The sequence below is a fragment of the Oncorhynchus keta genome, chromosome 19 (genome assembly GCF_023373465.1).
Source record: "Oncorhynchus keta strain PuntledgeMale-10-30-2019 chromosome 19, Oket_V2, whole genome shotgun sequence".
Lineage (NCBI taxonomy): Eukaryota > Metazoa > Chordata > Actinopteri > Salmoniformes > Salmonidae > Oncorhynchus > Oncorhynchus keta.
In genome coordinates, this window is record NC_068439.1 from 18,556,234 (window position 1) to 18,583,084 (window position 26,851).

A 26,851-nucleotide genomic window follows, 5' to 3' on the forward strand; every position below is an offset into this window, starting at 1 on the left:
TATTCAATCTACTTCCCATAAAATACACAAACACTTTGAATGTCTATCTTCCAGAGCTTAACCCTATTGTGTATTTGCAAGCATTCAATTATAGAACAAGGGTGCTGGTGGGAGAGGGGGCAGTATAATTATAACAAGCACAAAATGGACCCTTGGCATTCTTCTTTCTTTGAGAAATCTTAATGGCAAATCATCACTTTACCTTTCACTTCCTAGTGTTTCATCCATAGTCTACACAGAGTGCTCAGGCCTGCCTAAACGCTTGTCATTGGCCGAGCCATTTAAGCTTTGCCTTTGGCCATACTCTCGAAAATTATTGTTGGTTTCTTGCCCTGGACTTCCATACACATAAGTGGGTACTCCTCCTTTGTGCTCAATTTGAGAACCCAGACAGAGCTGTGTCCAGAGTTTAGGTCTATGTGGGCTGTAGTGGGTTCTGCAGCAGTGGACGGGTTTGTTCAGCGTTACTAACGGCTGTGCACACAATCTGGCCAACACAATAAATCATACACATCTTAACACTTTCCACTCTCCCTGGGTTGCAGTGTGAGAGCGAACCATCATTCTCACCGTTATAAAGACACATTTAAAGCTGAAGGCCTATGTTGCAGGTCAGAAAATCAATCTGAAAGCTCATTCAATCCACCCCACTTTCTTAATTGAGGTAGTTTATGCAAAAATGACTCTTTTTGTCTGCTTGAGAATTCTGAAATTGATTGTAAACACACATGGTGCATTCAGGTTCAAAAACTCAATGAAGGAGAAGAAACAATTATTGAACAGTAATGACTTTGCTGCGCTGGGGGAAGCCCCTTCCGTGCATGCCTACTCTTGCATACTTCCTCTCCTTTTTATAATTAACCACCTCAGTGCAAATAACTTGTGAGGTGAATCCAAATTTTATATGGTAAACTTTACATATTGTTCCAAGATACAAACATAGAGGAAACTGACTACTTGTGTTCATTTGATTCCTGCAGACCGCCTTTAAAACCTCTACAGGATCGGTGGGTCCCCCGCGGGACAGTTGAGCTAGCATAGGCTAATGTGATTAGCATGAGGTTGTAAGTAACAAGAACATTTCCCAGGACAAAGACATATCTGACATTGGCAGAAAGCTTAAATTCTTGTTAATCTAACTGCACTGTCCAAATTACAGTAGCTATTATAGTGAAAGAATGCCATGCTATTGCTTGAGGAGAGTGCACAGTTAGGAACTTGAAAATGTATGAATAAACCATTAGGCACATTTGGGCGGTCTTGATACAACATTTACAACATGTGTATTCATGTGATATTTGAGTGACAAAAAATCACAACATCTATTGGCAATTTCATTTTTAATAAATAAAAAAACACTAGTTGATCTGGACATTTCTGATTGAATAATAGAATATGTACCTTGTGCATTCCACTATTACAACTTTCAAGAGTAAGTTTAAAGCCAGACTGAGTTCCCCCCTTGTCGACCATTGCTCTAGAGGGTCGGGGACAAAGACACATTGGTGGCATGGAGAGGTGTGGGGGATGGCGGTTGTTGGTTTTGATAAAATACTAATAATTACAACTCTGTAAATAACCAGGCCAAGCTGTGAAAACACAGGAGCACTGACCTGTGTAGAGATGAGAAAGGAGAGGAATGGAGAGGAGCAGAGAGGAGAGGAGAGAAGAGGAGAAACAAGACTAAAGTGTGACTAATGGGATCTGGACACTGGGGCAACTCCGAACCCAGGTGACCACCATCAGTCCCTGCACCCTCGGCCGTCTCGCCGCCTAGTGGGACTAATTACTTAATAAGTAGCTGTTAGAGGTTTCCTGGACATAGTCCAGACCCTACAGAGGCCCTTAGAGCTGCTGCAGACCCCCACGAACACAAGGAGAGCTTCATTTATCAATCAGACCAATCAGGAGGCCACTTCCTTGGTTAGGGACGAATCGGAAAGCCACATGTTGGGGATTACATGTCGGAATTCCATAATGATGTAAAACCACCTGAATAAAATTAACAGTAGAGTTATTGATTAGATTAAAATAACAACTCAGAGAGTTACATTGATACATTTGATGCTTGATTCATAAAAGATACAGTAAAAAAAATTGCACAATTCACACCTTGGTTACAATCGAGCGAGATAATATATGCTTGAAATGTCTGAAATGTATGTATTTAACATGACATCATATTAAAGTGGATGGTTGAAGAATGGATGGTTTAAATGACATCACACAGTAGGGCTATGTGATGAACAGCTTGGTGTGTGACTGCTTTCACGCTGATGATGGGAAGTCAACGTAGCTAAAAGACAAGCGATGCGTCCCAAATGGCAAACTTTTTCATATAGTTCATTACTCTGTGTGTCCTAGTATTGCACTACAGATATCAGATCTTAATTTGATCAACCTCTTGTAATTTTCACGTTAAATGTCTGAATTGATTTGCCCTAACTAAAAAGGCCCATTTATTATAATCCACACATTTCACGTTTCCTGTTGCTGCAGGATTATTTTCCTCCTGGCAGAAACTGGTCAAATTAAGATCCTACATCTCTATATAGGAAATAGGGTGCTTTTTGGGATGCATACATGGTATGTAGAAAAAAGAGCCGCCACCGTCACCTGAAGCATGTGTAATTCTTCCTCTTTTCCCTCTGCGATGACAGATGAGGAGGAGCGGGTTAGGAGCAGGTATTAGAGCAGAGCAGCTCGTCACCCCTCACTGGGCCCCTGTGCAGAGGGACGACCACTTTACGCTGTCATACCAGGGCCCAATGGGAGGGAGAGAGAGCAAAAGAGAGAGAGAGAGGTATAGTATATTCTATTGGGACATGATGTGAGAACTATAACCATAGAATTAATGGTTGTTCCAGGTAGCCAGGATATCAACACAGATATGTGACACGTCACCACACAGACCACCATTGTACTGGTGACCATGGGACACCTTATCCTACAATAGATGCACTCCAGGCCCGGATCAATGCTGTCTCACTGAGTAAAGGGAGAGAAAATGTGTATCGTTTTACAATTATTTTTGGTTGACCACTCTGTAGAGAGGAGTAGTTTAAAAATGGAACCAGAAATGTGGTTGACGTACAGTACATTTAAAAACTAATGAACTATAAAGAATCATAGGATCTAATGCATTTCAAATTAAACATTCATATTTGCATAGACATTAACCATGTACCCACACACAGGGAATGACTCATGTTGCTTAATGGGTACTCTCACTGAGAGCGCTGTTCACAGAAGGGGACATCACCTCTGGTAAGATGGTAAGAGGGTCCAAGTGCTTTTCACATACTGCAGAGCTAAGCAGATTTGTCCAGGATCATAGCATAGCAGCATGGATGTAAAGTCAATGTGACATTACAGGCTATTGGCTAAAATTTGATTTAGGGTAATGAGTCATCCATCACTGGTTTAAATGGTATTTTGTTGTCACGATCATCATAATGATTAGACCAAGGCGCAGCGTATGTAGAATTCGACATGTTTAATAAATAAGAAACTCACGAAACAAACCAGAAGAAAAACAAACCGTGAAGCTATAATAGTGCTAACAGGCTACAATCCATAGTCAAAATCCCACAAAAACTAAAGGGGGAAATGGCTGCCTAAATATGATCCCCAATCAGAGACAACGATAAACAGCTGCCTCTGATTGGAAATCATACCAGGCCAACATAGATATATAATTACCTAGATGACCCACCCTAGTCACACCCCGACCTAACCAACATAGAGAATAACAGGCTCTCTATGGTCAGGGCGTGACATTTGTAATATGTTGAAGACATCCATATCATGGGTTTAAAGGTTTAAATTGTAAACTGTACAAGTTGTGAATTGTAAATGTTACAAGGTTAAAGTTGTAAACTTTACAAGGTTTGAATTGTAAACTGTACAATATGTGAATTGTAAACTGTACAGGGTTAAACCTGTAAACTGTACAATATGTGAATTGTAAACTGTACAGAGTTTAAATTGTCAACTGTACAAGGTTTAAATTGTAAACTGTACAATATGTGAATTGTAAACTGCACAGTGGGAAAGGGAGCCCCCTGTAATAGATGTGTCATTGTTCCCCTGCACAGTGTTTACAAATCTGACACGAGGATACGGGGGTCCTCCTGTACCTCTGTCCGTTTTTAGGAAATCGAGATAGACCCCCCATATTTCATTTATACCTCGCTGATAGCATTTATCAGCGACGTCTTGATAAAAACAAAATATGCAACTTAAGCCTGAGCATGGCTAAACCGCCGAGGAGGACAGGATTACCTGGGGGCTGGCTGGGACAGACATCAGATTGTATTGTCATAAAGGGACCATTAGCCTCTTGGCAAACTGTACTTCAAGCCCCAGATGACAGGCCTTTTCAAGACAGACAGGGGAGAAAATATGAAACTTAAATTCTTCATGACAGAAACTTGAATGAATAAGTCAAAAAGTTATAAAATAATAAAACAGACAAAAGCAAACATTTATGTTTACCTCTCTAGCATAAATGTACTTAAATGTATATTTGTTGTCTTTATTTGATCACATATTTTCCTTTGAAAAGAACTGTCCTTGTTTATTAACAGATAGAGAGTCGCCATACAAAACACAATGGCCCAGACTTAGTGACTGGATGGGATTAAGTTTAAAACTGAATCTTGACAGACATATCCTGGAAGCATATCAGTCCCTCAGATTTCCAAAGACAAATCTGGGATTGATTGTATTAACTGGATAGTTAAATACAGCTAATCCGCACTGATCACTTACTATGTCTCAGGGCATATTCTATTGCTTATTTAACACATTTAGGCTACCACAATTTTCTTAGAATGTCTAAACAAAACAAAAGATGACATTAAACTGAATAATTATTGCAACTAAACTGTTATTTTATCCACACAAAAGAGCAAGATTAAAAAAGAAGAGAAATGATTAAATATGCAGACGAGGCAGCAACAAGAAAGGCAGAATTTCCATGCCAGGCTGTCATCTTCTTATTCCTGTTCATCTTTGAGTTGGTCTATTCTTTAGGAAGTGAAGCATTTCTGGTAAGTAGTACAATGTCTGAATGACTGGAGGAGATGGATTGATGGTCAGACAAAGGGCCCCGGGACAGGTTGACGAGACAGCTTCATGTTCCTGTGTGTTGTCACTTTCCCTGGCAGGGAAGAAGAGGTCTAGTCTGTCCCTAATCTGAGGGGGATCAGTCAGGTGGGAGCTGGGGGTCAGTCAGGTGGTGGTGGGTGGGGGAGGGGGGGGGGCAGTCAGGTGGGGGTGGGGGGTAGACTAGGCGATGATGGTTAAGACTAGGTAGCCCCTTCCAATCTCCCTAGCTACTTTTCTCTCTATGCACACCCTCAGGGCCATAGTGTGATCTGGGTGGTGATAAAGGTTCAGGCAGTGACAGAGACAGAATGCCAGACTGGCTGGGCAGGCAGGGTTGGAGTCAAACCCCTCTGTCTCTGTGAGGTGAGGACTTGGTGGCCCAGCCAGCCTGTCCTGAAGGGGTGTATGAAAGGCATGCATTCTCAGAGACGCGACACAGAGAGAAGAAAGTCTGGCAGCCATGCTGTCTTACCCTTTATTCCCCATCCCGCCCTCCCTTTCTTTCCCTCCCTCAGTCCAATATCTGGCAGACTCCAGGCGCCACAGTGTAACTGCAGTCTCAGGTATGCTTCTGCAAGACACTACTACACAATCTCCCCAGGCTTCTATAGCCTAGCTGGGATCAGAGGAGTGATCATCCTACTGTATTATCTGAGCTATTCTATACCAAGTTTCGATTGTTGTTCCCCAATTCCTATACACTATTCTCACATCAAATTGAACATAATGAAAGTATTTCCTCCAATTTATTGTGTAGTACAGTATTGGCTTCTTCTTTTCCTTGTTCTGTTCTCCCTCCCTCCACTCCCCTCTAATGTTGTGGCATTGTCATCATGTTTAAGGGTTTAGGATGATTACAAAATAATGTGAAAATAGAACAAGTAAGCAGAGCCTATGTTGAGGTTCACCCTCTGTCAGCATAGTGACAGTTGCAGGGGCAATTTTCATTGTGGTGCATGTGGTTTTGTGGTAGATATGCTCTCATCTAAACTACATACTAAGCTGTGGCTGCTGGTTCATTATTTAAACAGGCCACAAGGATCATAATGCACATTTGTTCCTCAATGAAAAATCCTGACTTAAATTTGTATAATTTCTCTGTATGTTTTGTGGGACCGAAGGACTGTGCAGGGTTTTGTGTGTTAAGTAGGAAGGATTTGAGTGTGATTATGTGTTGATATAAATTAAGAGATTTATGATGGAAGATTTTAAATGTAATTGTAGCCAATTATGTAGTTGTAGCCTATTATAACACTAATAATAATAATATATATATTATTAACGTTTTTATTATTCGTTTTTTTGTTTGTTTTGTTTTTTTTAACGAATACAAAATCATTCCAACATCAACATACCTGGCAGGCTTCAAGGTCCGAATCCGGAATCCTTGGGAGGTCCCTACTCCATTGAAGTTTAAATGTAAAATGGTTAGGGTTAGGGTAAGGTTTAAGGTTAGGAACGTCCCAAGGATTCCGGATAGCACTGACCCTGGCTTCAGTCAGAGAAGAAGAAGACCCTGGCTTCAGTCAGTGGAGCGTAGGTGACGCGGACAGCTTCATTGTGTTTGCGGAACACTCTGCCAATGCGCACTACCACCACTATCCCATAACTACCCTCACTGGAAATCCGTTCTGTCATCACAGCGACGCGCAACGAAAAGATAGCAAACATGTCAGACAAGAAACAGACTGTGGATTTGGGATTATTAGAGGAGGACGATGAGTTTGAAGAATTCCCAGCTGAGGGTAAATTCATTATATTTCCATACGTTACTATTGTTCACCCGTTTTTTACTGAATTGTCTCATTTAGTGACAAAACCGGGCCCGACAGTGACTCAGCTAGTTTAGCAAGCTATGTTAACAACATTGAATGAAGTAAAAGTAAATAGCTAGTGTGCTAACAGCAGCAGCTGACGAGCTAGCTAGCTTAGTAGCTACTACTTTGAATTGTATTATTCACCTGATTGAATTTATAACGTTAGCTAACTAGCGATTGCACTGGTGTAAACTTTACATAGTTAAACATTAGTTAACTAACGTTAGCTGTAATGTAAACAACGCGCAGCATCTAGCTAAAAGCCAGCTAGCGTTAATTAACCTTAGTTACTGTAGCTAGCTAGCTACGCTAGCTGGAGTAGTAGCTAGTTGAGTAAAGGGCCATCCACACCAAGTTTTATAACTTTAACGATAAAATATACATAACCTAAACGTTCCACTGTACACCTGTCAGTCAACTGATCAACGCATCCTATTGCAGGCCTATTAATAAGGTGGTAACACAGACCATTCACTGCTTCAAGATGGGACAACCGCAAATAATACTTCAATGTACATGTGTGCCTAATGAAAAATAATAAACTCATATTTATATCTAACAATTCAACAATAATCCCTGTTTATCCCGGGTATCATTTACATCATGCCTCGATGCTGAAGTGTTATGTAAATTGTTAATTCGTTTGCATCTTCTTTTCCTCAGTGCTCATCTGTCCGTTGAAACTTTTTGCAACGCATCAGTGCAGTAATGTTATCACTGGCCAAAGTAATCACACCAATACTCATACTATATAACTTTCCCTGAATGTTAATTTGGCCTATTTTATATTCAGCAATTAAGAGCAAGCCTGCTTCACTCCACAAATGCCTAGCATTAAACAAAAATAAGTATACAAATAAATGTCCTATAGCTTTTCTGGGATTTCACGTGAAAAGGAATAGCGGGGAGTATTGCTTAGTCTATAGCCTATATTGCGCATGAGAACAGCTGGAAGAGAGTAGAGGTCGACCATTATGATTTTTCAACGCAGATACCGATTATTGGAGAACCAAAAAAACCGATACCGAATAATCGTCAGATATAATTTTTTAAATGTATTTATTTATTTTTAAATTTATTTGTAATAATGGCAATTACAACAATACTAAATTAACACTTATTTTAACTTAATATAATACATCAATCAAATCAATTTAGCCTCAAATAAATAATGAAACATGTTCAATTTGGTTTAAATAATGCAAAAACAAAGTGTTGGAGAAGAAAGTAAAAGTGCAATATGCCATGTAAAAAGCTAACGTTTAAGTTCCTTGCTCAGAACATGAGAACATATGAAAGCTGGTGGTTCCTTTTAACATGAGACTTCAATATTCCCAGGTAAGACGTTTTAGGTTGTAGGAATTATAGGACTATTTCTCTCTATACGATTTGTATTTCATGTACCTTTGACTATTGGATGTTCTTATAGGCACTTTAGTATTTCCAGTGTAACAGTATAGCTTCCGTCCCTCTCCTCGATCCTACCTGGGCTTGAACCAGGAACACATCGACACAGCCACCCTCGAAGCAGTGTTACCCATGCAGAGCAAGGGGAACAACCACTCCAAGTCTCAGAGCGAGTGACGTTTGAAATGCTATTAGCGCACACCCCGCTAACTAGCTAGCCATTTCACATCGGTTACACCAGCCTAATCTCGGGAGTTGATAGGCTTGAAGTCATAAACAGAGCAATGCTTGAAGCACAGCGAAGAGCTGCTGGCAAAACTCACGAAAGTGCTGTTTGAATGAATGCTTAAGAGCCTGCTGCTGCCTACCATCGCTCAGTCAGACTGCTCTATCAAATCATAGCCTTAATTATAATATAATAACACACAGAAATACGAGCCGTAGGTCATTAATATGGTCGAATCCTGAAACTATCATCTCGAAAACAAGATGTTTATTCTTTCAGTGAAATACAAAACCGTTCCATATTTTATCTAACGGGTGGCATCCCTCAGTCTAAATATTGCTGTTACATTGTACAACCTTCAATGTTATTGTAACGGTTCTCTTGTGGTGAAGGAGAAGCGGACCAAAATGCAGCGTGTAGATTACGATCCATGTTTAATAAACAAACGTAAAACACGAATCAATTACAAACTCTACAAATAAAGAACGTAACGAAAACCGAAACAGCATATACTTGTGTAAACTAACACAGAGACAGTTTCACCCACGAAACACACAAAGAATATGGCTGCCTAAATATGGTTCCCAATCAGAGACAACGATAAACACCTGCCTCTGATTGAGAAGCACTTCAGACAGCCATAGACTTAACTAGAACACCCCACTAAGCTACAATTCCAATACCAACACACCACATACAAAAACCCCATGCCACACCCTGGCCTGACCAAACAAATGAAGATAAACACAAAATGCCTCGACCAGGGCGTGACAGTTATGTCATAATTACGTAAAATTCTGGCAAATTAGTTCGTAACGAGCCAACCGGCCCAAACTATTGCATATACCCTGACTCTGCGTGCAATGAACGCAAGAGAAGTGACACAATTTCACCTGGTTAATATTGCCTGCTAACCTGGATTTCTTTTAACTAAATATGCAGGTTTAAAAATATATACTTCTGTGTATTGATCTTAAGGCATTGATGTTTATGTTAGGTACACATTGGAGCAACGACAGTCCTTTTTCGCGAATGCGCACCACATTGATTATATGCAACGCAGGACACGATAGATAAACTAGTAATATCATCAACCATGTGTAGTTAACTAGTGAATATGATTGATTGTTTTTTTACAAGATAAGTTTAATGCTAGCTAGCAATTTACCTTGGTTTCTTACTACATTCACATAACGGTCAGGCTCCTCGTGAGGCGGGTGGTTAGAGCGTTGGACTAGTTAACTGTAAGGTTGCAAGATTGAATCCCCGAGCTGACAAGGTAAAAATCTGCCGTTCTGCCCCTGAACAAGGCAGTTAACCCACCGTTCCTAGGCTGTCATTGAAAATAAGAACGTGTTCTTAACTGACTTGCCAAGTTAAGTAAAGGTGTAAAAAATATATATATTTATCGGCCAATCGGCGTCCAAATATACCGATTTTCTTATGAAAACTTGAAATCGGCCCTAATTAATCGGCCATACCGATTAATTGGTCGACCTCTAGGGCCTACCATTGGAAAATATGGCATTCTCATGCGCTGTTTGTCGACATCATTCTCCAAAGTCATCCTATAATTAATGTGGCCACCAATATGCTCACATATGCACAGTTATTTAGGCAAGTTCACTGTACGCTCTGCCTTCACGTTTTATTGAAGTGGTTATCAATGTTTTCTCGTTGGAGGGATAGGGAAAATATCACTCTGAAAGTGATCCAAACGATGGCTCTCGTTATCGTTCTCCACTATTTTTGTAGTTATCATTGCACTTGTGAACGCACATGTTCACTTGAATTAGAATAATTGATTTTTTATTCTAGTTATCGTTCTTAATGTGGACGGCCCTGTAGAGTTACTTGTTAGCTAGCTAACAGTGTTTCATAATTTCTCTTCATTGTATTTCTCTGTGTTCAGATTGGACGGGTCTGGATGAGGATGAAGATGCCCACGTGTGGGAAGACAACTGGGATGATGACAACGTAGAGGATGACTTCTCTAATCAACTCCGGTAGCCAGCCACACCATTCATATATTTACATTTGTATTATTATTTAGCAAAAGCTTTAATCCAGAGCGATTTACAGGAGCAATTAGGGTTAAGCGCCTTGCTCAAGGGGACATCAACAGATTTTTCACTGTATCTTCTTCACAGGAGACAAATCGCCCCAATGCTTGCACTGAATGTTGACGCGCAACGCTTGCAGCAGGGTTTTGGAAACATAAGGAACATAAACTCAGCAAAAAAATAAATGTCCTCTCACTGCCAACTGCTTTTATTTTCAGCAAACTTAATTAACATGTGTAAATATTTGTGTGAACATAAGATTCAACAACTGAGACAAACTGAACAAGTTCCACAGACATGTGACTAACATAAATTGAATTATGTGTTTCTGAACAAAGAGAGGGTCAAAATCAAAAGTAACAGTCAGTATCTGGTGTGGCCACCAGCTGCATTAAGTACTGCAGTGCATCTCCTCCTCATGGACTGCACCAGATTTGCCAGTTCTTGCTGTGAGATGTTACTCCACTCTTCCACCAAGGCACCTGCAAGTTCCCGGACATTTCTGGGGGGGAATGGCCCAAGCCCTCGCCCTCCGATCCAACACGTCCGAGACATGCTTAATGGGATTTAGATCTGGACTCTTCGCAGACACTGACATTCCTGTCTTGCAGGAAATCACGCACAGAATGAGCAGTATTGCTGGTGGCATTGTCATGCTGGAGGGTCATGTCAGGATGAGTTTACAGGAAGGGTACCACATGAGGGAGGAGGATGTCTTCCCTGTAACGCACAGTGTTGAGATTGCCTGCAATGACGACAAGCTCAGTCCGATGATGCTGTTACACACCACCCCAGACCATGATGGACCCATCACCCCAATTCCATCCTGCTCCAGAGTACAGGCCTCGGTGTAACGGTCATTCCTTTGACGATAAACGAGAATCCGACCATCACCCCTGGTTCGACAAAACCGCGACTCGCCAGTGAAGAGCACTTTTTGCCAGTCCTGTCTGGTCCAGCGTTGGTGGGCTTGTGCCGATAGGCAACGTTGTTGCCGGGGATATCTGGTGAGGACCTGCCTTTACAACAGGCCTACAAGCCCTTAGTCCAGCATCTCTCAGCCTATTACGGACATTCTGAGCACTGATGGAGGGATTGTGTGTTCCTGCTGTAACTCGGGCAGTTTTTGTTGCCGCCATCCTGTACCTGTCCCGCAGGTGTGATGTTCGGATGTACCGATCCTGTGCAGGTGTTGTTAAACGTGGTCTGCCACTGCGAGGACGATCAGCTGTCCGTCCTGTCTCCCTGTAGCGCTGTCTTAGGCGTCTCACAGTACGGACATTGCAATTTATTGCCCTGGCCACATCTGCAGTTCTCATGCCTCCTTGCAGCATGCCTAAGGTACGTTCACGCATATGAGCAGGGACCCTGGGCATCTTTCTTTTGGTGTTTTTCAGAGACGGTAGAAAAGCCTCTTTAGTGTCCTAAGTTTTCAAAACTGTGACCTTAATTGCCTACCGTCTGTAAGCTGTTAGTGTCTTAACGAATGTTCCACAGGTGCATGTTCATTTAATTGTTTATGGTTCATTGAACAATTATGGGAAACAGTGTTTAAATCCTTTACAATGACGATAAAAATGATAATTAAACAATCAAGTTAAATTTATACCAATATAATTTTTAATGTCCTGATTCATTCAGTGGGGTCTTTCTCTAACATATCATTAACATCATATCCAAAAAGTCGGATTTCTAACCTAATACATCTGATAATAAGCACCGAGCTCTGACAGAGCGGCAGCTTTATCCCAGCAACTTTTGAGGATTTGTAGTCATGGCTTCCAAGTTGCTTCTGCTGGTGAAAATAGCTAAATTTGCATGACACGATCTGAATTGAATGTAAAAGGCTTTGAAAATAAAAAGCTTGTGGGTACACTCAGTGCTCCCTTGACAGGTCATAGAGATGCTTGTTTTTTTTTATCTTTAAAAAAGAACAGTTACTTTGCATTGATATGAACAGCGTGTACTAAAATATGAACATACTACATGTCATGTCTCAAAATCTATCTTACCTCCTATATTATTTTATATCCTCTACATTTGAGAAGATGAGTTCAATGATAAGCCTGTCAGGTAGCCTTCATTCTCACACAGCAGTCAGCTTAGCTGACACAATGCTATCTTCCTGATTTTTATGACCACTTTTTTTATCTTATTTATCTTATATCTTATATTATTATTATTTATCTTCTCTGGCGTCTATGGATTTTTGCTCTAATTTTTACTATCCTACAAGGGTAAAAAGTTATTTTTGTCTTGAACAGATTATGCTAGAGACATGAGGTTTGGACCGTTGTTTTTCTTTGAGGATTATCAACACCAGGGCTGTCCAACCCTGTTCCTGGAGAGCTTACCCTCCTGTAGGTTTTCACTCTGACCCCAGTTGTAGCCAACCTGATTCAGCTTTTCAAGCGGCTAATTATTCTAATAAGTTTCGCTAGATGAAGGTTGGAGTGAACCTACAGGAACAGGGTGCTAATGAAAACCTACAAGATGGTAGCTCTCCAGGAACCGGGTTGGAGTGAGAACCTACAGGATGGTAGCTCTCCAGGAACAGGGTTGGAGTAAGAACCTACAGGATGGTAGCTCTCCAGGAACAGGGTTGGAGTGAGAACCTACAGGATGGTAGCTCTCCAGGAACAGGGTTGGAGTGAGAACCTACAGGATGGTAGCTCTCCAGGAACAGGGTTGGAGTGAGAACCTACAGGATGGTAGCTCTCCAGGAACAGGGTTGGAGTGAGAACCTACAGGATGTTAGCTCTCCAGGAACAGGGTTGGAGTGAGAACCTACAGGATGGTAGCTCTCCAGGAACAGGGTTGGAGTGAGAACCTACAGGATGGTAGCTCTCCAGGAACAGGGTTGGAGTGAGAACCTACAGGATGGTAGCTCTCCAGGAACCGGGTTGGAGTGAGAACCTACAGGATGGTAGCTCTCCAGGAACAGGGTTGGAGTGAGAACCTACAGGATGGTAGCTCTCCAGGAACAGGGTTGGAGTGAGAACCTACAGGATGGTAGCTCTCCAGGACAGGGTTGGACAACCCTGATCTACACAATTAACATATATTTCTACCCATTATTCAAAAGTTGCATTTTTGATTGGACACCCTACTTTATAGAGTTAGTGTTCTCACATGGCCATCCCTCCATGTCACATGGTTTATTTACGGAAGACTGAGGCAGTCACCTGTGCTAATTAGCTATCTAGCGTGCTTTGAAGACCTAGTTAGTTCTTCAACTGGAGGCACACAGTATGGATCTGTTCAGAACTTACTGTAACGTTAGCTAGCAGTATCTATTTTATTGGAAACATTCTTTCTTGCTGTTTTGAAAGATAAGGGACATATATATTTCGAAAACCATTTAGCCAGCAATGATTATTGACCTTTCTAACAACGCCGTTGGAATTGTAGATCACATGGCCAGCCGTGGGCGAAGCGCTCGTAGCCAGCTAGCTACACCTATCACCTTTTACTTATGACAAATCATTGTGCCCCACTCAGCTTCACGCCCCTAGAAATAAGATGAAGCCCTCTGTTTAAGGGATGTGATGCTTTGATCTTTGAGTAGGCCTATAAGATTTGACAAAGGGGAAATGGCTAAATGGTAACTAAAACAGTCAAAATTGTCATGCTGAATGTTTAGGCACAGCAAATTTAATCAGGCTTTAGACTCCCCTTGAGTGTACTAGTTGGCAATAATAACAAGCACAGATAACATGTCAGTTATTAGGAGATTCAAGCAATAGGCACTATGAAGCTTTCTTAAAAATGGTCTTATGGCCACACATATTGGCCTAGTTTTTTTTTAATGCTCAATAAATGCTTTTCATTTCTCCCACAGTGGTGATCATATGGTTTAGTGCGGACATCTATAAAGCATTGACCATTGAGTTGATGGAATCCTCATCAACAAAAAAATCCTCATCGAATAGTGGTGTTTCGAATGTTATCGTAGAGTTCAGAGTTTCAAAGTCAGAAATGACCACTAGAATTACCCTCCTAAGTCTGTGTTCCAAGTAGGGTACCTGAGTTTACGAGTTTTGTCGTTTCATCAACTGACCTTTCACCTTTCCAACCAAAAGATGATAAAACAAAGCCATTTACAACCTTCATAGTGTAGCCCTGTTAATTTACATACAATATTTCGTTTGACTTATTGAGCAAAGGAAGCAAGCCAACTGAACGATTAGGCTATTAGCAATGTTTGCAGAGTTGTCCGACGTCTTTCCGAGTTCACCAACTGAGAGCTAAGAGATCCCGAGACACATCCGAATGCACCATAATCCTGGAAGTCTTTTCTTGTGGGTGGGGCTTTCTGTTGTCTGGGTACTGTTTGCACCCACTGCTTTCAGCCGTTCATCTTGGTTGTGTCTCTTTTCTTACCTGGGGAGACATTAGTCAGCATTATTGCATGTCATTTGTAAATTATTATGCAGGCTTTGAATGATACGGACAGTCTACAATGTGTGCTTTATTGTCAGTGATATGTATTCTATGCATTTGCATGCGTAGGCTACGCTTGTTGAATAATCAACTAGTGTATTGACTTGAAGTGGCCAGTCTGTACACATTTTTTTTTTAGTGTCCTTCAGACAATAGGGCATTCAAACCTTTGATGGCTGCTATTAAGACATTTATAGAAGACATGGGGTATGATTTATGTTTTAAGCATTTAGCCTTGTACAAGTAGATCTACTTCCTTATAAATCTGTAGCTGTCTGCATTATATTTCTTCAGTTGGATTTCATAATGCTTTTCTCAATCAACATAGAAGGACACTTGTGCTTTAACCATTGGACTGCTTGGATGTGTCTCAAATGGAACACTATTCCCTATATAGTGCACATCTTAAGACCACAGCACCCACTCTTCCCATAGGGCTCTGGTAAAAAGTAGTGCACTAGAGATAAGGAAAAAGGTGCCACTTGGAACGCACACTTTGTAATCATCTCAATTGACTGGTCCTTTTTTTTCTCTCTCCGTAGAGCGGAGCTGGAGAAACATGGTTCCAAGATGGAGACGTCGTAGTAGCTGGCTAGTGGACACCGCTGCTGGGATTAGATATGGATGGACTTTGATGTTCTGAATGTTAAAACTTCACACTTACGATGGAGGATGTTTATAACTAAACTCGCTCCTTTTTTTCCAAAAAACCTTGACTTGAGTAAAATGTTTGAAAATGTCCCCCTTTGGATGTTTTCATTGTTCTAATGATCTGTATTGATTCAGATAATGTAAGAGTTATCTAAACATTAAAGGTGGTTCAGTTCACGTACCCGTTGACATACTCTTTATTTATGTACATTTTCCATCTCTTTGGGCATAAAACAGCTGGTCAGTTACTGTTTTAATATAAATCCATATTTTCCAATGTTTTGTTTTACTATAAAGACCACTTTGTGTCCACGGCTTGGGTTTAACATCCGTTTAAATACCACTTTTTGTTAGAGCCATTGATTTGAAACATAGCTTTTCTGCCAGCACAACACTTAACCTACGTTTTAATGGTCCAGTAATTATTGGACTGTGTGACACTCTCCACATCCATTTTAATCCACAATATGAATGTTGTATGATGTTAGTAAGAGTCAAGTGCTGCATCACTCATCTTTCCATTGTGATGCTCTTGGTTTGAAAACTACCACCCACTTTTCACATGGTCACTCTCCCATAGTAAACCATTTAAATGAGCAGGTGTGTGTCAGAGAGAGAGACTGGGTAGAGACGCGCACACAGGGAGATGTGCGAAGTTGTGTGTGTACCGTGCATATTTGTCTGTGTCTAAAGTATGACTGACACACACACACACACACACACTGCCAGCCACACAGTGAAGAGTTCCTCTCTGCTGTCTGTATAACAACCCCTGCCTTCCCTCTGAGCCCATGGGGTTGGGGCTGAGTCTCTGAAGGAGAGATTATCCACTGCCATGTTTGTCAGGAGCAGGGAGGTGGTCTCAGCATGGGGGCCCCCGGCCTGCCCTGCCTGGGCCTGCCCTACTCCCGACCAGGCCCTACTCTTCCGGCTCCACACAGCAGGGACCCCCGCACTGAACCGGAGGCCAATTTACCCCAGCCACACTCCCCCGGCAAAATGATTTCTCTGCATTTGTGGACTCTTACTCAGGGTGCTGATGAGCTGAAATGGATGCCAGTAAGACCTGCTGCCTGCCAGCCTGCTGTAGCAGAGAAGAGCTGTTTCCTCCTCCTGTTTTCCCCCCTCTGCCTGGCACTTGGCTGTGTCTCATTGTCCTTTGTGTTGCTGGTAGACATGCTATAGCTCCTGTTGGAATAGGAATCAGATATGTTTTATACACATTCTGTTTTGCTTCTCTTCATAGTACTTTTTATTTATGGACATATTATAGATGCAATCCTGATTTTCAGTTCAAAACAACATGTAGGGTTCATTTATCAAATCTAACCACCACCTCTCTACACAAAACGGAACGTGTTGATGAACGTTTAAAGCAGCGGATGGCAGTCCAATAGTCTTACCACATTTCCCAAAGATTCTACTTTGACATTCTATGTTGAACCGCCACTGTTCATCGACAGCCAGCAGGTGATCCGCTGTGCGTTGATGTTCGTTATGTTCTCTCTTCTCTAAGGTATGTTCTCTGATGTTTCTGAAGTTGTGCAGGTATAAGTCCTCATGATGAGAGAGTATCTCCTAAGAGGTTACAGCTCCCTCTTCACCAGTGATTATACCAAACACTTGTCTGCAGACCACAATCCAACTTCTCCCTTGTGTATAAATCCCTAACACCCATCCGGATTTCTCCAACCGTTCAGAATGAAATTTCAACATGCCCAAAAGGAATATTGGTGTTGTTATAGACACCAGTGAATTCAGCAGTCCCTTTACTTGTATACATTACTACTCTTATCTTGCAGTTAAGGGTTTTTACATGTCAAATAAAATAAAATTGTATTTGTCACATGATCAAATGGAGGATGCAGAACCGAGACTGACACATTGCACAAAGATGCACATCTAACTATGCCCTTGAAGCTAAGTGCCAGGAGCTGGATCATTATTTTAATTGTTGGAAAGGCAGCGGAGTGAGAGAATCGGTAAGTGAGAGAAACGGAGGAGAACACACAGCCATTTTGTTTGTGCTGAGAGCGGAAGATTGTCCCCTTGTATTGGGGCTTGAGGAGGGCCTCTGTGGCTCCCCCAATATTCAGCCTCACAGGCCTCACAGCTTTTCACTCTTCTCTATAATATCTCCATCTAGAATTGCTTTTCATTTACCTAACTTTTTGTCATTCATTTATGACCCGCATGATTCACCTTGACATGGGCAGTCTGCCCACTTTGACCAATATTGATGTATCAACTCAATCACATTTATAGTTTGAACTGAGACCCAATGAGGATTTATTTTTGGAAGGCAATATGATTTCATTTTGGGTTTCATCAATAGACTGCTACAATTGCTTTTGTCCACTTTGTCTAAAGCATCTCTACATGGAACCCCAGATTAGGGTTTGACCATTTTCTTTGCTGATAATAGAAAAAATATAACCAGCAAGACATGTCACAATATAAATCCAGTGAAAAGAACATATTTTGTAACATTTTAGATATATATTTTATTTTATTGTTCCTCTGGCCTTGTGGCTGTGTGCGATGGATCCATCCCACTGTCTCAACACTGAAGAGAGGACACACACAGCATCCTCCCAGGCTATACTTTACTTCCCTCTCCCTCAGACAATGGTGGGTACTGCGGTCGTTCCAAGGTTCTGTGACCGCAGCAGGCCTCTCCACCGCCAGCCAAGAAAGACGGGGCCGTCGTAGTCGTGCAGGCAGGGAGCACACAGCTGCTACAATAATAGGCCTAATTGCACGTTTCTTTTGTGGGGATGAAATTAGTGGCAGAGTACTGCTACATACAATGCCCCCACAAACCTCGAAAAAAAAGAGAGACACGAGGGGGCGAGTCGTTCACCAGAGAGAGACCCATCACTGCCTACCACCCACGGCCAAGCGTCGTCCCACACCTGTATTCGCCCTCGCTAAAGTAAACACCGATAATAAGGTGTAATTACTTTCGAAAATAACGAGGAGGGCTCCCCATGTGAGAATGGCTCGCCTGTTTATTGTGAGGCTGAAACGACCTCAGAGGACACTGGAGGAAAACCCTATCAAAAGCCTGAGTGTTCCCACAGAGAGACCCCACAGGACAGACAGGCATGCATCAGTTTCAAGGAGGACCTTGTTTTTTCATGTCAAAACTGAGTCATTTCTGCCCTTATCACCACAATGGGGATGGACCCTGGAGAGTGTGGGCCGGGTGGGGTTTCAGTATGGCAGCAAGCTGAGCTGGGCGTTAAAGTGACGTAGCCCTGTATTGAAATGCATGTAACTAATAAAGAGTTATGTTTTGTTCCATGTGTTCTATCTACACCATACTCTGTCTAGTTCACACTACACTATACCCTGTCTAGCTCCCACCTGTTTCTCCATCACACTACACTATACCCTGTCTAGTTCCCTTCTGTTTCTCTATCACACTACACTATACCCTGTATACCTTGTCTAGTTCACACTACACTATACCTTGTCTAGTTCCCACCTGTTTCTCCATCACACTACACTATAACCTGTCTAGTTCCCTTCTGTTTCTCCATCACACTACACTATACCCTGTCTAGTTCCCACCTGTTTCTCCATCACACTACACTATACCCTGTCTAGTTCCCACCTGTTTCTCCATCACACTACACTATAACCTGTCTGGTTCCCTTCTGTGACTCCATCACATTACACTATACCCTGTCTAGTTCCCACCTGTTTCTCCATCACATTACACTATACCCTGTATGTCCTGTCTAGTTCCCACCTGTTTCTCCATCACACTACACTATACCCTGTCTAGTTCCCTTCTGTTTCTCTATCACATTACACTATACCCTATCTAATTCCCACCTGTTTCTCCATCGCATTACACTATACCCTGTATGTCCTGTCTAGTTCCCACCTGTTTCTCCATCACACTACACTATACCCTGTCTAGTTCCCTTCTGTTTCTCTATCACACTACACTATACCCTGTATACCTTGTCTAGTTCACACTACACTATACCTTGTCTAGTTCCCACCTGTTTCTCCATCACACTACACTATACCCTGTCTAGTTCCCACCTGTTTCTCCATCACACTACACTATACCCTGTCTAGTTCCCACCTGTTTCTCCATCACACTACACTATACCCTGTCTAGTTCCCACCTGTTTCTCCATCACCCTACACTATACCCTGTCTAGTTCCCTTCTGTTTCTCCATCACACTACACTATACCCTGTCTAGTTCCCACCTGTTTCTCCATCACACTACACTATACCCTGTCTAGTTCCCACCTGTTTCTCCATCACATTACACTATACCCTGTCTAGTTCCCACCTGTTTCTCCATCACCCTACACTATACCCTGTCTAGTTCCCTTCTGTGACTCCATCACACTACACTATACCCTGTCTAGTTCACACAACACTATACCCTGTCTAGTTCCCACCTGTTTCTCCATCACATTACACTATACCCTGTCTAGTTCCCACCTGTTTCTCCATCACCCTACACTATACCCTGTCTAGTTCCCTTCTGTGACTCCATCACACTACACTATACCCTGTATACCCTGTCTAGTTCCCACCTGTTTCTCCATCACATTACACTATAACCTGTCTAGTTCCCACCTGTTTCTCCATTACATTTACATTTACATTTAAGTCATTTAGCAGACGCTCTTATCATCACACTACACTATACCCTGTCTAGTTCCCACCTGTTTCTCCATCACACTACACTATACCCTGTCTAGTTCCCACCTGTTTCTCCATCACACTACACTATACCCTGTCTAGTTCCCACCTGTTTCTCCATCACACTACACTATACCCTGTCTAGTTCCCACCTGTTTCTCCATCACACATATTAAAGTTCAGTTAAAAGGGGATCGACTCGTCATAGACCGTAGAACACGACACTGGACAGTTCAGACAGTAGAATCTTGCTGGAGCTTCAGTGTCGTTCAGGACGGACTGGCCTTAAACACATCTGACATGTTCTCACACAGAGAGAAAGCAAAGGGAATTCTTCTTTTTAACGCCATCAGTGGTGGTTGAGTCACTATGAAAACACAGCCTTTAGTTTAATGTCAGTGTGGATTATGGACTTCCCTGCTGCAGCAGAGCAGTTTAGCATTCCTCTTATTTCTGGTCTGGATGGAATTTTGAGTGGAATAAATGTATAATCTCTCAGACATTGAGCAAAAGGCCACTCTCAGCCTAATGTGAATGTGATATGGACATGCATAGTCCTGCATAGACAATGATTAGAAAACATACTATTCTGTATAGAGTACACTACTTTTAACCAGAGCCTAAATGGGGAATATGGTGCCATTTGGTACGCACACAGTACAATTCAGTGTAAGCATCATGGGGCTGCTGATGGGACTACTTTACTAAGACTTGAAGGTGACTGCCGGTATTCATTACCCACAATACTTTGTTATGGTACAGCACAGTCACCTCTGCTTGACATATATTTGAATGTAAATGTGTCACATACTGTAAGTAACGGATCACTACAGTAGTATTGACTGAGTCTCAACCTGTGTGTCAATGAAAGCAGTAGTATCAGGACAAAATATAGAAGTGGTTGAAATAGGTCAAGCCAACGACTTTTGGAGGATCTCGCTACAATATCCTCAGCATGTAGGCCTATCATATTCCTGTATTTATTTACACAGGGGGACATTTAATTAAGGGCTAACTAAAAAACTCTTATCCAGTGTTCCATAAGAATTATCTTCATGCTATCATTAAACCTCAATGTGCAATAGGCCTGAATGGGCTTTCTGAAAATGTAAATCAATATGTTTACAGTAACGTCCCCAACAAACTCCCCACTGTGCCACCGTCCACACAGACACCAATACCAACAATTAGGGTTTGTTTTCTATTTGTATTCCTCTTTTCCCCCCCACTGACCTTATTTTTAAGCATTTGTAGCTCCCATATCAAGCCATCCATTCTACTGAGTTTAAAAGCATTGGACAATGAAGGAAGACACATTTACAAAACAATTTAGACACAGAGAGAGAGGCACAATTTAGACACAGAGAGAGAGGCACAATTTAGACACAGAGAGAGAGGCACAATTTAGACACAGAGAGAGAGAGGCTTTTGCAAGGCAAATAGGCACTTGTGTTATCATCATCACTGGTGAATTGTTGTCAGTTAAAATATAATGTGCAGTACTCCACTCCCATTTAAAGAATCAATTTATTCATAGATATATGTTTACATATAGGCCTGATTACAATATCAACTAACAAGTAAAAATGTATCAAATTAAGTTGAGAAGCTTCTAAGGATGTATTTATTAAGCCATTAAGCAGACTTGCTCATCAAGAGCAACATGCAATTTATACATACAAAAAAATCACAAAAAGTCTGGTGCTATCCTATAAGATCATACAGGCGTTTTTCATCTCATTGGCCTGCGATTGGTATTTCACCATTTCCCTGTGGTCAGTCTAAAAACTATCACATATTTACAGAGGAGGATCATCCTACTGACTGACAAACACATAAAATGGGAGAAAAACAGACAAACACAGGCAAATGATTAGCTGCTGCGAGCGGCAGTGGGTTGGAGAGCCTGGGAGGCCTGGCACCGCCACGGTCAATGGTGCTGGGTCCAACAAGGAAACGATTAATCATGTGTGAGCGTCTGTCTGCTCGCTAGACGACAACAACGCTCCAAATCTCTGCCTGAGCCTGAGGCTGCACACCAGCCATCTACACAGGCATGCAGTCCCTCACACACAGATGAGCACACACAGACAGGCTAGCATAAAGACAGACATAGTCATACATACAGTACATGCACACACAAACACACACACGCACGCACACGCTCCAACACACACACACACGGATGTGCTTATGCTATATCAGGTATATCAGACAAATGTCATCACCTCAGTGCCGATGTCTTATTCACGACGATGTTCAAGGAAGCTGTACTGTGCTGGCTCTCTTTTCAAGTCTCAAACAGATCATAATCACCTAGCAAGTCCAACACATTCAATAGAGATTGATGGATATTGCCATGTGCATTCACTGAGCAATTTCAAGCGTTGAAGGCCTACTACATATTTATTGCTACTCTGAATCGAAACAGAGAGTTTTTTATGTTTCTCTTACTCTCAAAATTACAGAGGGACAAAACCTGAAGTGAGCTTTTTCATTTCACTCACTCAGGGAAGTTTAGTCGTCCTTAATTTAACTATTTGTCTTCCGAGTGGCAAAGTGATTTAGGTATGAACTAAAGCAGGCGAGGGCTTACCGAAATGAAATAGGAAATGTGTTGTTTATTCCCCTGCTTGGGATTGGGGGAAAGGGGAGGGTTCGGGGGAAAAAAACATAAATGCAAACAAAGTGGTGTGTGTTTCACGATTGGGTGTCTGGATGGCATCAGGCGAGGCTGACCAATTAGGACTGACACAGGTTACTCTAGGGGTCTCGACTGAGAAACACCGCCAAAGCCTGCTAGGAAAAAGTAGCTTTGAATCCCAGGCTAGAAGAGGGAGGGGTGAGGGGATGCATACATGGGCATTCCCCTCTTTTTCCAAATGGTATTTTTTTCTAAAATCATCCCACCCACTATTGGTAGTAGCCGAGCTGTGTCTTGCAGGTTGCCTTTTTGGGGCTAAGCTAAAATAAACAAAGTATATATGCCTACTTTACTTAATGTATCTCTAACTTACATTTGTTGATGTAATACAAATATTTAGTTAAGATAAAATAGTAACTTTATTGACAGTATTTAATCTGTGGTGCATAATCAACCGTGGTCCCCAATCAATTGTGATTACAGATCAATATCTTCTTTCACTGGTGTAATCCCTTAATTACAATATGTAATCAATGTGGGGACTGCATACACACAAGTACACACACACATACACACACACACACATTCCACACCACTCCTGGTCTTCACTCTATAGGACCAGATGGCCAACTCCTCAGGGAGATGAAAAGGAAAAGACTTAAAGATTTGCTGGTGTACTTGTTTAGTTCAAAGACAAATGCCCCTCTGATAATTCCCCACAATGCTCCTTGCGGGGCCCCTGTGATCACCGATTATGAGAAAGCCCTGAGAGACATCTGAGAGACAACTGCCTCAACCAAGGGAAGACAAGAGCCTAAAGCCTCCCTCCACACACCGCTCTCCTCTCTTACTCCCTCCATCCATCCTTCTCTAACCAGAATGCCCGGACCCTGTGTTTGTGGGCAGCATCTGGGTTCATTTAGCCTAGGCGGGGGACCCTACGCCCTCTCGTGTTGCAGGCCTGAGTGTGGGCCCTTGTTTTTTTGGAGAGGGGTTCAAGCCCCACTGACCGCCTGGACCTTCTCAAACCACCCCGGCGGGTGCATCCGCCCAGCCCTCCAGAAGGCCAATTTCAGCCCATCCCAGATGCCCCTGAGCATGTTTAGTGTAGCTCTTCATCTGAACTGAAAGATGTTAAACAGATTCATCCAGAAGCCAGCAGTCTCATTGAGGTTTGGAGGAGAAGGAGTGGGTGGACAGTGGTGGTAAGGGGTGGGGGAGGACTGCGGCTGCAAGTGAATGTGTATGCGTGTGTGTGTGCATGCCTGAGTTTGCGTGTGGTTAGCGACGTGAGTGGAGTATTGAATGAGTAGAAAAATGTATAATAAATAAATGTGTAGTAAATCCATAATGGAGGAATAACGTCCTCAACTATGCAGGTCAATTCACCTTATTTCCCTCTTATAGTCTTTAAAAGAAAAAATAATCTGCTCTGGGGTCAGGTCTTAGCAACCAATCTCTATGAGCCGGACAACTGTGAGTAGAAAACGTTCCTATTCCATCTCCCATCCCATGTCTAATGTCAGAACTATTTATCAGTCTGGTCTATGAATGGAACCAGAGTGAGTTTGATTGGCTAAGTAAGTCGTTGGGATGTTATTCAAACACAGAATTATTTCAGCGTAAACAAGTAAGCGCTTGTCATGCTCTATTACCGGTGCAGTGTTTACAGCGGTGCCACTTTAAAGCACCGCGTGTTACAGATGATGTTCCTGCATTGTGTTTGACATCCCTCTGATTGGCTAGATATGGAGATAGATGAAAATATACATTGTTGGTTGCTAGGCAGAAAGAAGTGTACATATTTGGATACTAAAGTATCGCACAAGTCTTATTATATACAGTAATAAGATACTAATAGTGTAAAGTGACTAAGTAAAAATACTTTGAAGTACTACATAAGTAGTTTATTTGGGGTATCTGTACTTTACTATTTATATTTTTGACAATTTTGACTTTTACTTCACCGCATTCGTAAAGATATTTTTAAATACCTTTTACTCCCATATATTTTCCCTAACACCCAAAAGTACTCATTACATTTCGAATGCTCAGGCAGGACAGCAATATGGTCAAATTCACGCACCGATATAACGCATTGTCATCCCTACTACCTCTGATTTGGTGGACTCACTAAACACAAATACTGCATTTGCAGATGATGTTGGAGTGTTCCTCTGGCATTCTGTGAATAAATCAAAACAAGAAAATTGTGCCGTCTGGTTTGCTTGCTAATGTAAGGAATTTGATGTATAGCATTTACTTTTACTTTTTACTTAAGTATGACAACTGAGTACATTTTCCATCACACTATCTTTTCCATCACTGTACATTTAAAAGCAAATATTTTTAGACTTTTACTCAAGTAGTATTTTACTGGTTGAGTTTCACTTTTACTTTTCTATTAAGTCATTTTTTATTAAGGTATCTTTACTTTTACTCAAGTAATGCAAACGATTACTTTTTTTCACCACTGTAAGATACTGTATACAGTAAGGATGATGTACTCATCTTAAATGTGTTTTTCGATTTATAGATACTGTAAATGTAATTTGATAAGCATGGTAAAATATTGTATTATGTAAAATGCTTTATAATGTCTATTCTCATAAGTTTCTTATTTTAATGCAAAACACATTTGTCTCTCTCAGTCCTCCCACCCACACTATCTGGACAGCGTGTTTGTATTGTGGTTTGGTCCAACAAGTCACAAGTTATATAAAACCTATTTTGGCAAGCCGTGGGTTTGCAGGGTTTGTTGTTGTTGTACAATGCAAGGCTTAGCTGTTTGCAGACACTTGATGTTTGCTTTGCGTGTCACATAGCTAACACGACTGGAATTGGCGAGGCCTTGACTTATAGAGGGTTTTAAAACGTTTCCCTGTGATATATACTAAAAAGCCTTGGACAAATTAATCTGGGTATAAATATTCACTTTAACAAAAATGTTATTTTTTCTATGAGGTATGTACACTCTGACTGGTAGAGATTGAGATGGCTAGGTGTAAAGACAACGGTTCCTTAACTTAATTAATGGAAAAACTGTTGCCGGAAGGTGAACCTTTCTCTCAGGTCTACATCCACCACACACCCCTCAGAATCACATTATCTTATCATGAATACATCTTCCATGTCATCTTTCGTCAGAAAAATACAACCCAAAGTCACATCCTACAAGAGAATAACCCAGGGGAGAGACAAAAACAGAATAATGTCTTCAACGGGTGACTTACAAAACTATGTGAATCCACTTAAAGAGAAAAAAAAGACCTTTGAGTGACTGACAGACGACGGCAATAAAAGTAAGACCAAACTGGTCATTTACAGCGCTATTTGAGAGGCCGCCATTAAGCTGTCAGCATTTCAAATCCAAGACACAATTTTTCAAGAACACATCCCCTTGTGTCTGTTACTTTTAATAGAAAGTCTTTAACCCCCTTTGACCTCTAGGGTCTACAGTTATTGACAGTTAATAGAGACTGTGTGGTCGGTGAAGAGGCCCAAACTGGTCTAATCATTTGTTTATAACTGAGGGGGTCTATTTTTGAAACACTGTTTAGATGGTTAAAAATAGAAGGTGGTCGTCATTCACTCATCGCTCATTCCGTCCGAACGCGTGGGTCCTCGGGGACCGAGAGGCCCAGAGAGGTGACCCAGTGACTCCCCAGGCCAGGAGGGGTCAGAGGTTCCAGGGTTTATCCCCATTATTCAATCTCTCATGGGACCTTGGACCAGTCCAGGACCACATCCGTGATTCAGTTGGCCTTTCAAATTAGTTTTAGTTCTCAAATTCTGTTCCTAAAAATAAGACA

The 26,851-nt window shown here is 41.7% G+C and overlaps 1 protein-coding gene and 2 long non-coding RNA genes across 4 annotated transcripts; 1 reads left to right on the top strand and 2 right to left on the bottom strand.

Annotated features, from left to right (window-relative positions):
• Positions 1-1,343: 1,343 nt before the first annotated feature.
• On the bottom strand, positions 1,344-4,615 carry LOC118370983 (uncharacterized). Its single transcript, XR_004822904.2, has 3 exons — positions 4,285-4,615; positions 2,617-2,750; positions 1,344-1,992 (listed from the first exon to the last, which is right to left on the bottom strand). It is a non-coding gene; the product is annotated as an uncharacterized LOC118370983 (long non-coding RNA).
• Positions 4,616-6,487: 1,872 nt separating this feature from the next.
• On the top strand, positions 6,488-15,900 carry LOC118370957 (26S proteasome complex subunit SEM1-like). Its single transcript, XM_035756207.1, has 3 exons — positions 6,488-6,857; positions 10,475-10,568; positions 15,611-15,900. Exons 1-3 carry the CDS (start codon positions 6,782-6,784, stop codon positions 15,651-15,653), a joined length of 213 nt encoding a protein of 70 aa, XP_035612100.1. The 5' UTR covers positions 6,488-6,781; the 3' UTR covers positions 15,654-15,900.
• Positions 13,019-14,152, bottom strand: LOC127909284 (uncharacterized). 2 transcript variants are annotated; one of them, XR_008070596.1, is made up of 3 exons: positions 13,542-14,152; positions 13,198-13,498; positions 13,019-13,154 (listed from the first exon to the last, which is right to left on the bottom strand). It is a non-coding gene; the product is annotated as an uncharacterized LOC127909284 (long non-coding RNA). The 2 variants fall into 2 exon arrangements; XR_008070597.1 differs by having other exon boundaries at positions 13,198-13,369; positions 13,413-14,152.
• Positions 15,901-26,851: the final 10,951 nt, after the last annotated feature.

What these genes read in the sequence shown, in the direction of transcription:
- LOC118370957 (XM_035756207.1), top strand. Translation starts at nt 6,782, where the DNA reads ATGTCAGACAAGAAACAGACTGTGGATTTGGGATTATTAGAGGAGGAC. An exon ending in TGAAGAATTCCCAGCTGAGG is followed by an intron (nt 6,858 to 10,474) that starts GTAAATTCATTA and finishes CTCTGTGTTCAG; the next exon opens with ATTGGACGGGTCTGGATGAG. An exon ending in GACTTCTCTAATCAACTCCG is followed by an intron (nt 10,569 to 15,610) that starts GTAGCCAGCCAC and finishes CTCTCTCCGTAG; the next exon opens with AGCGGAGCTGGAGAAACATG.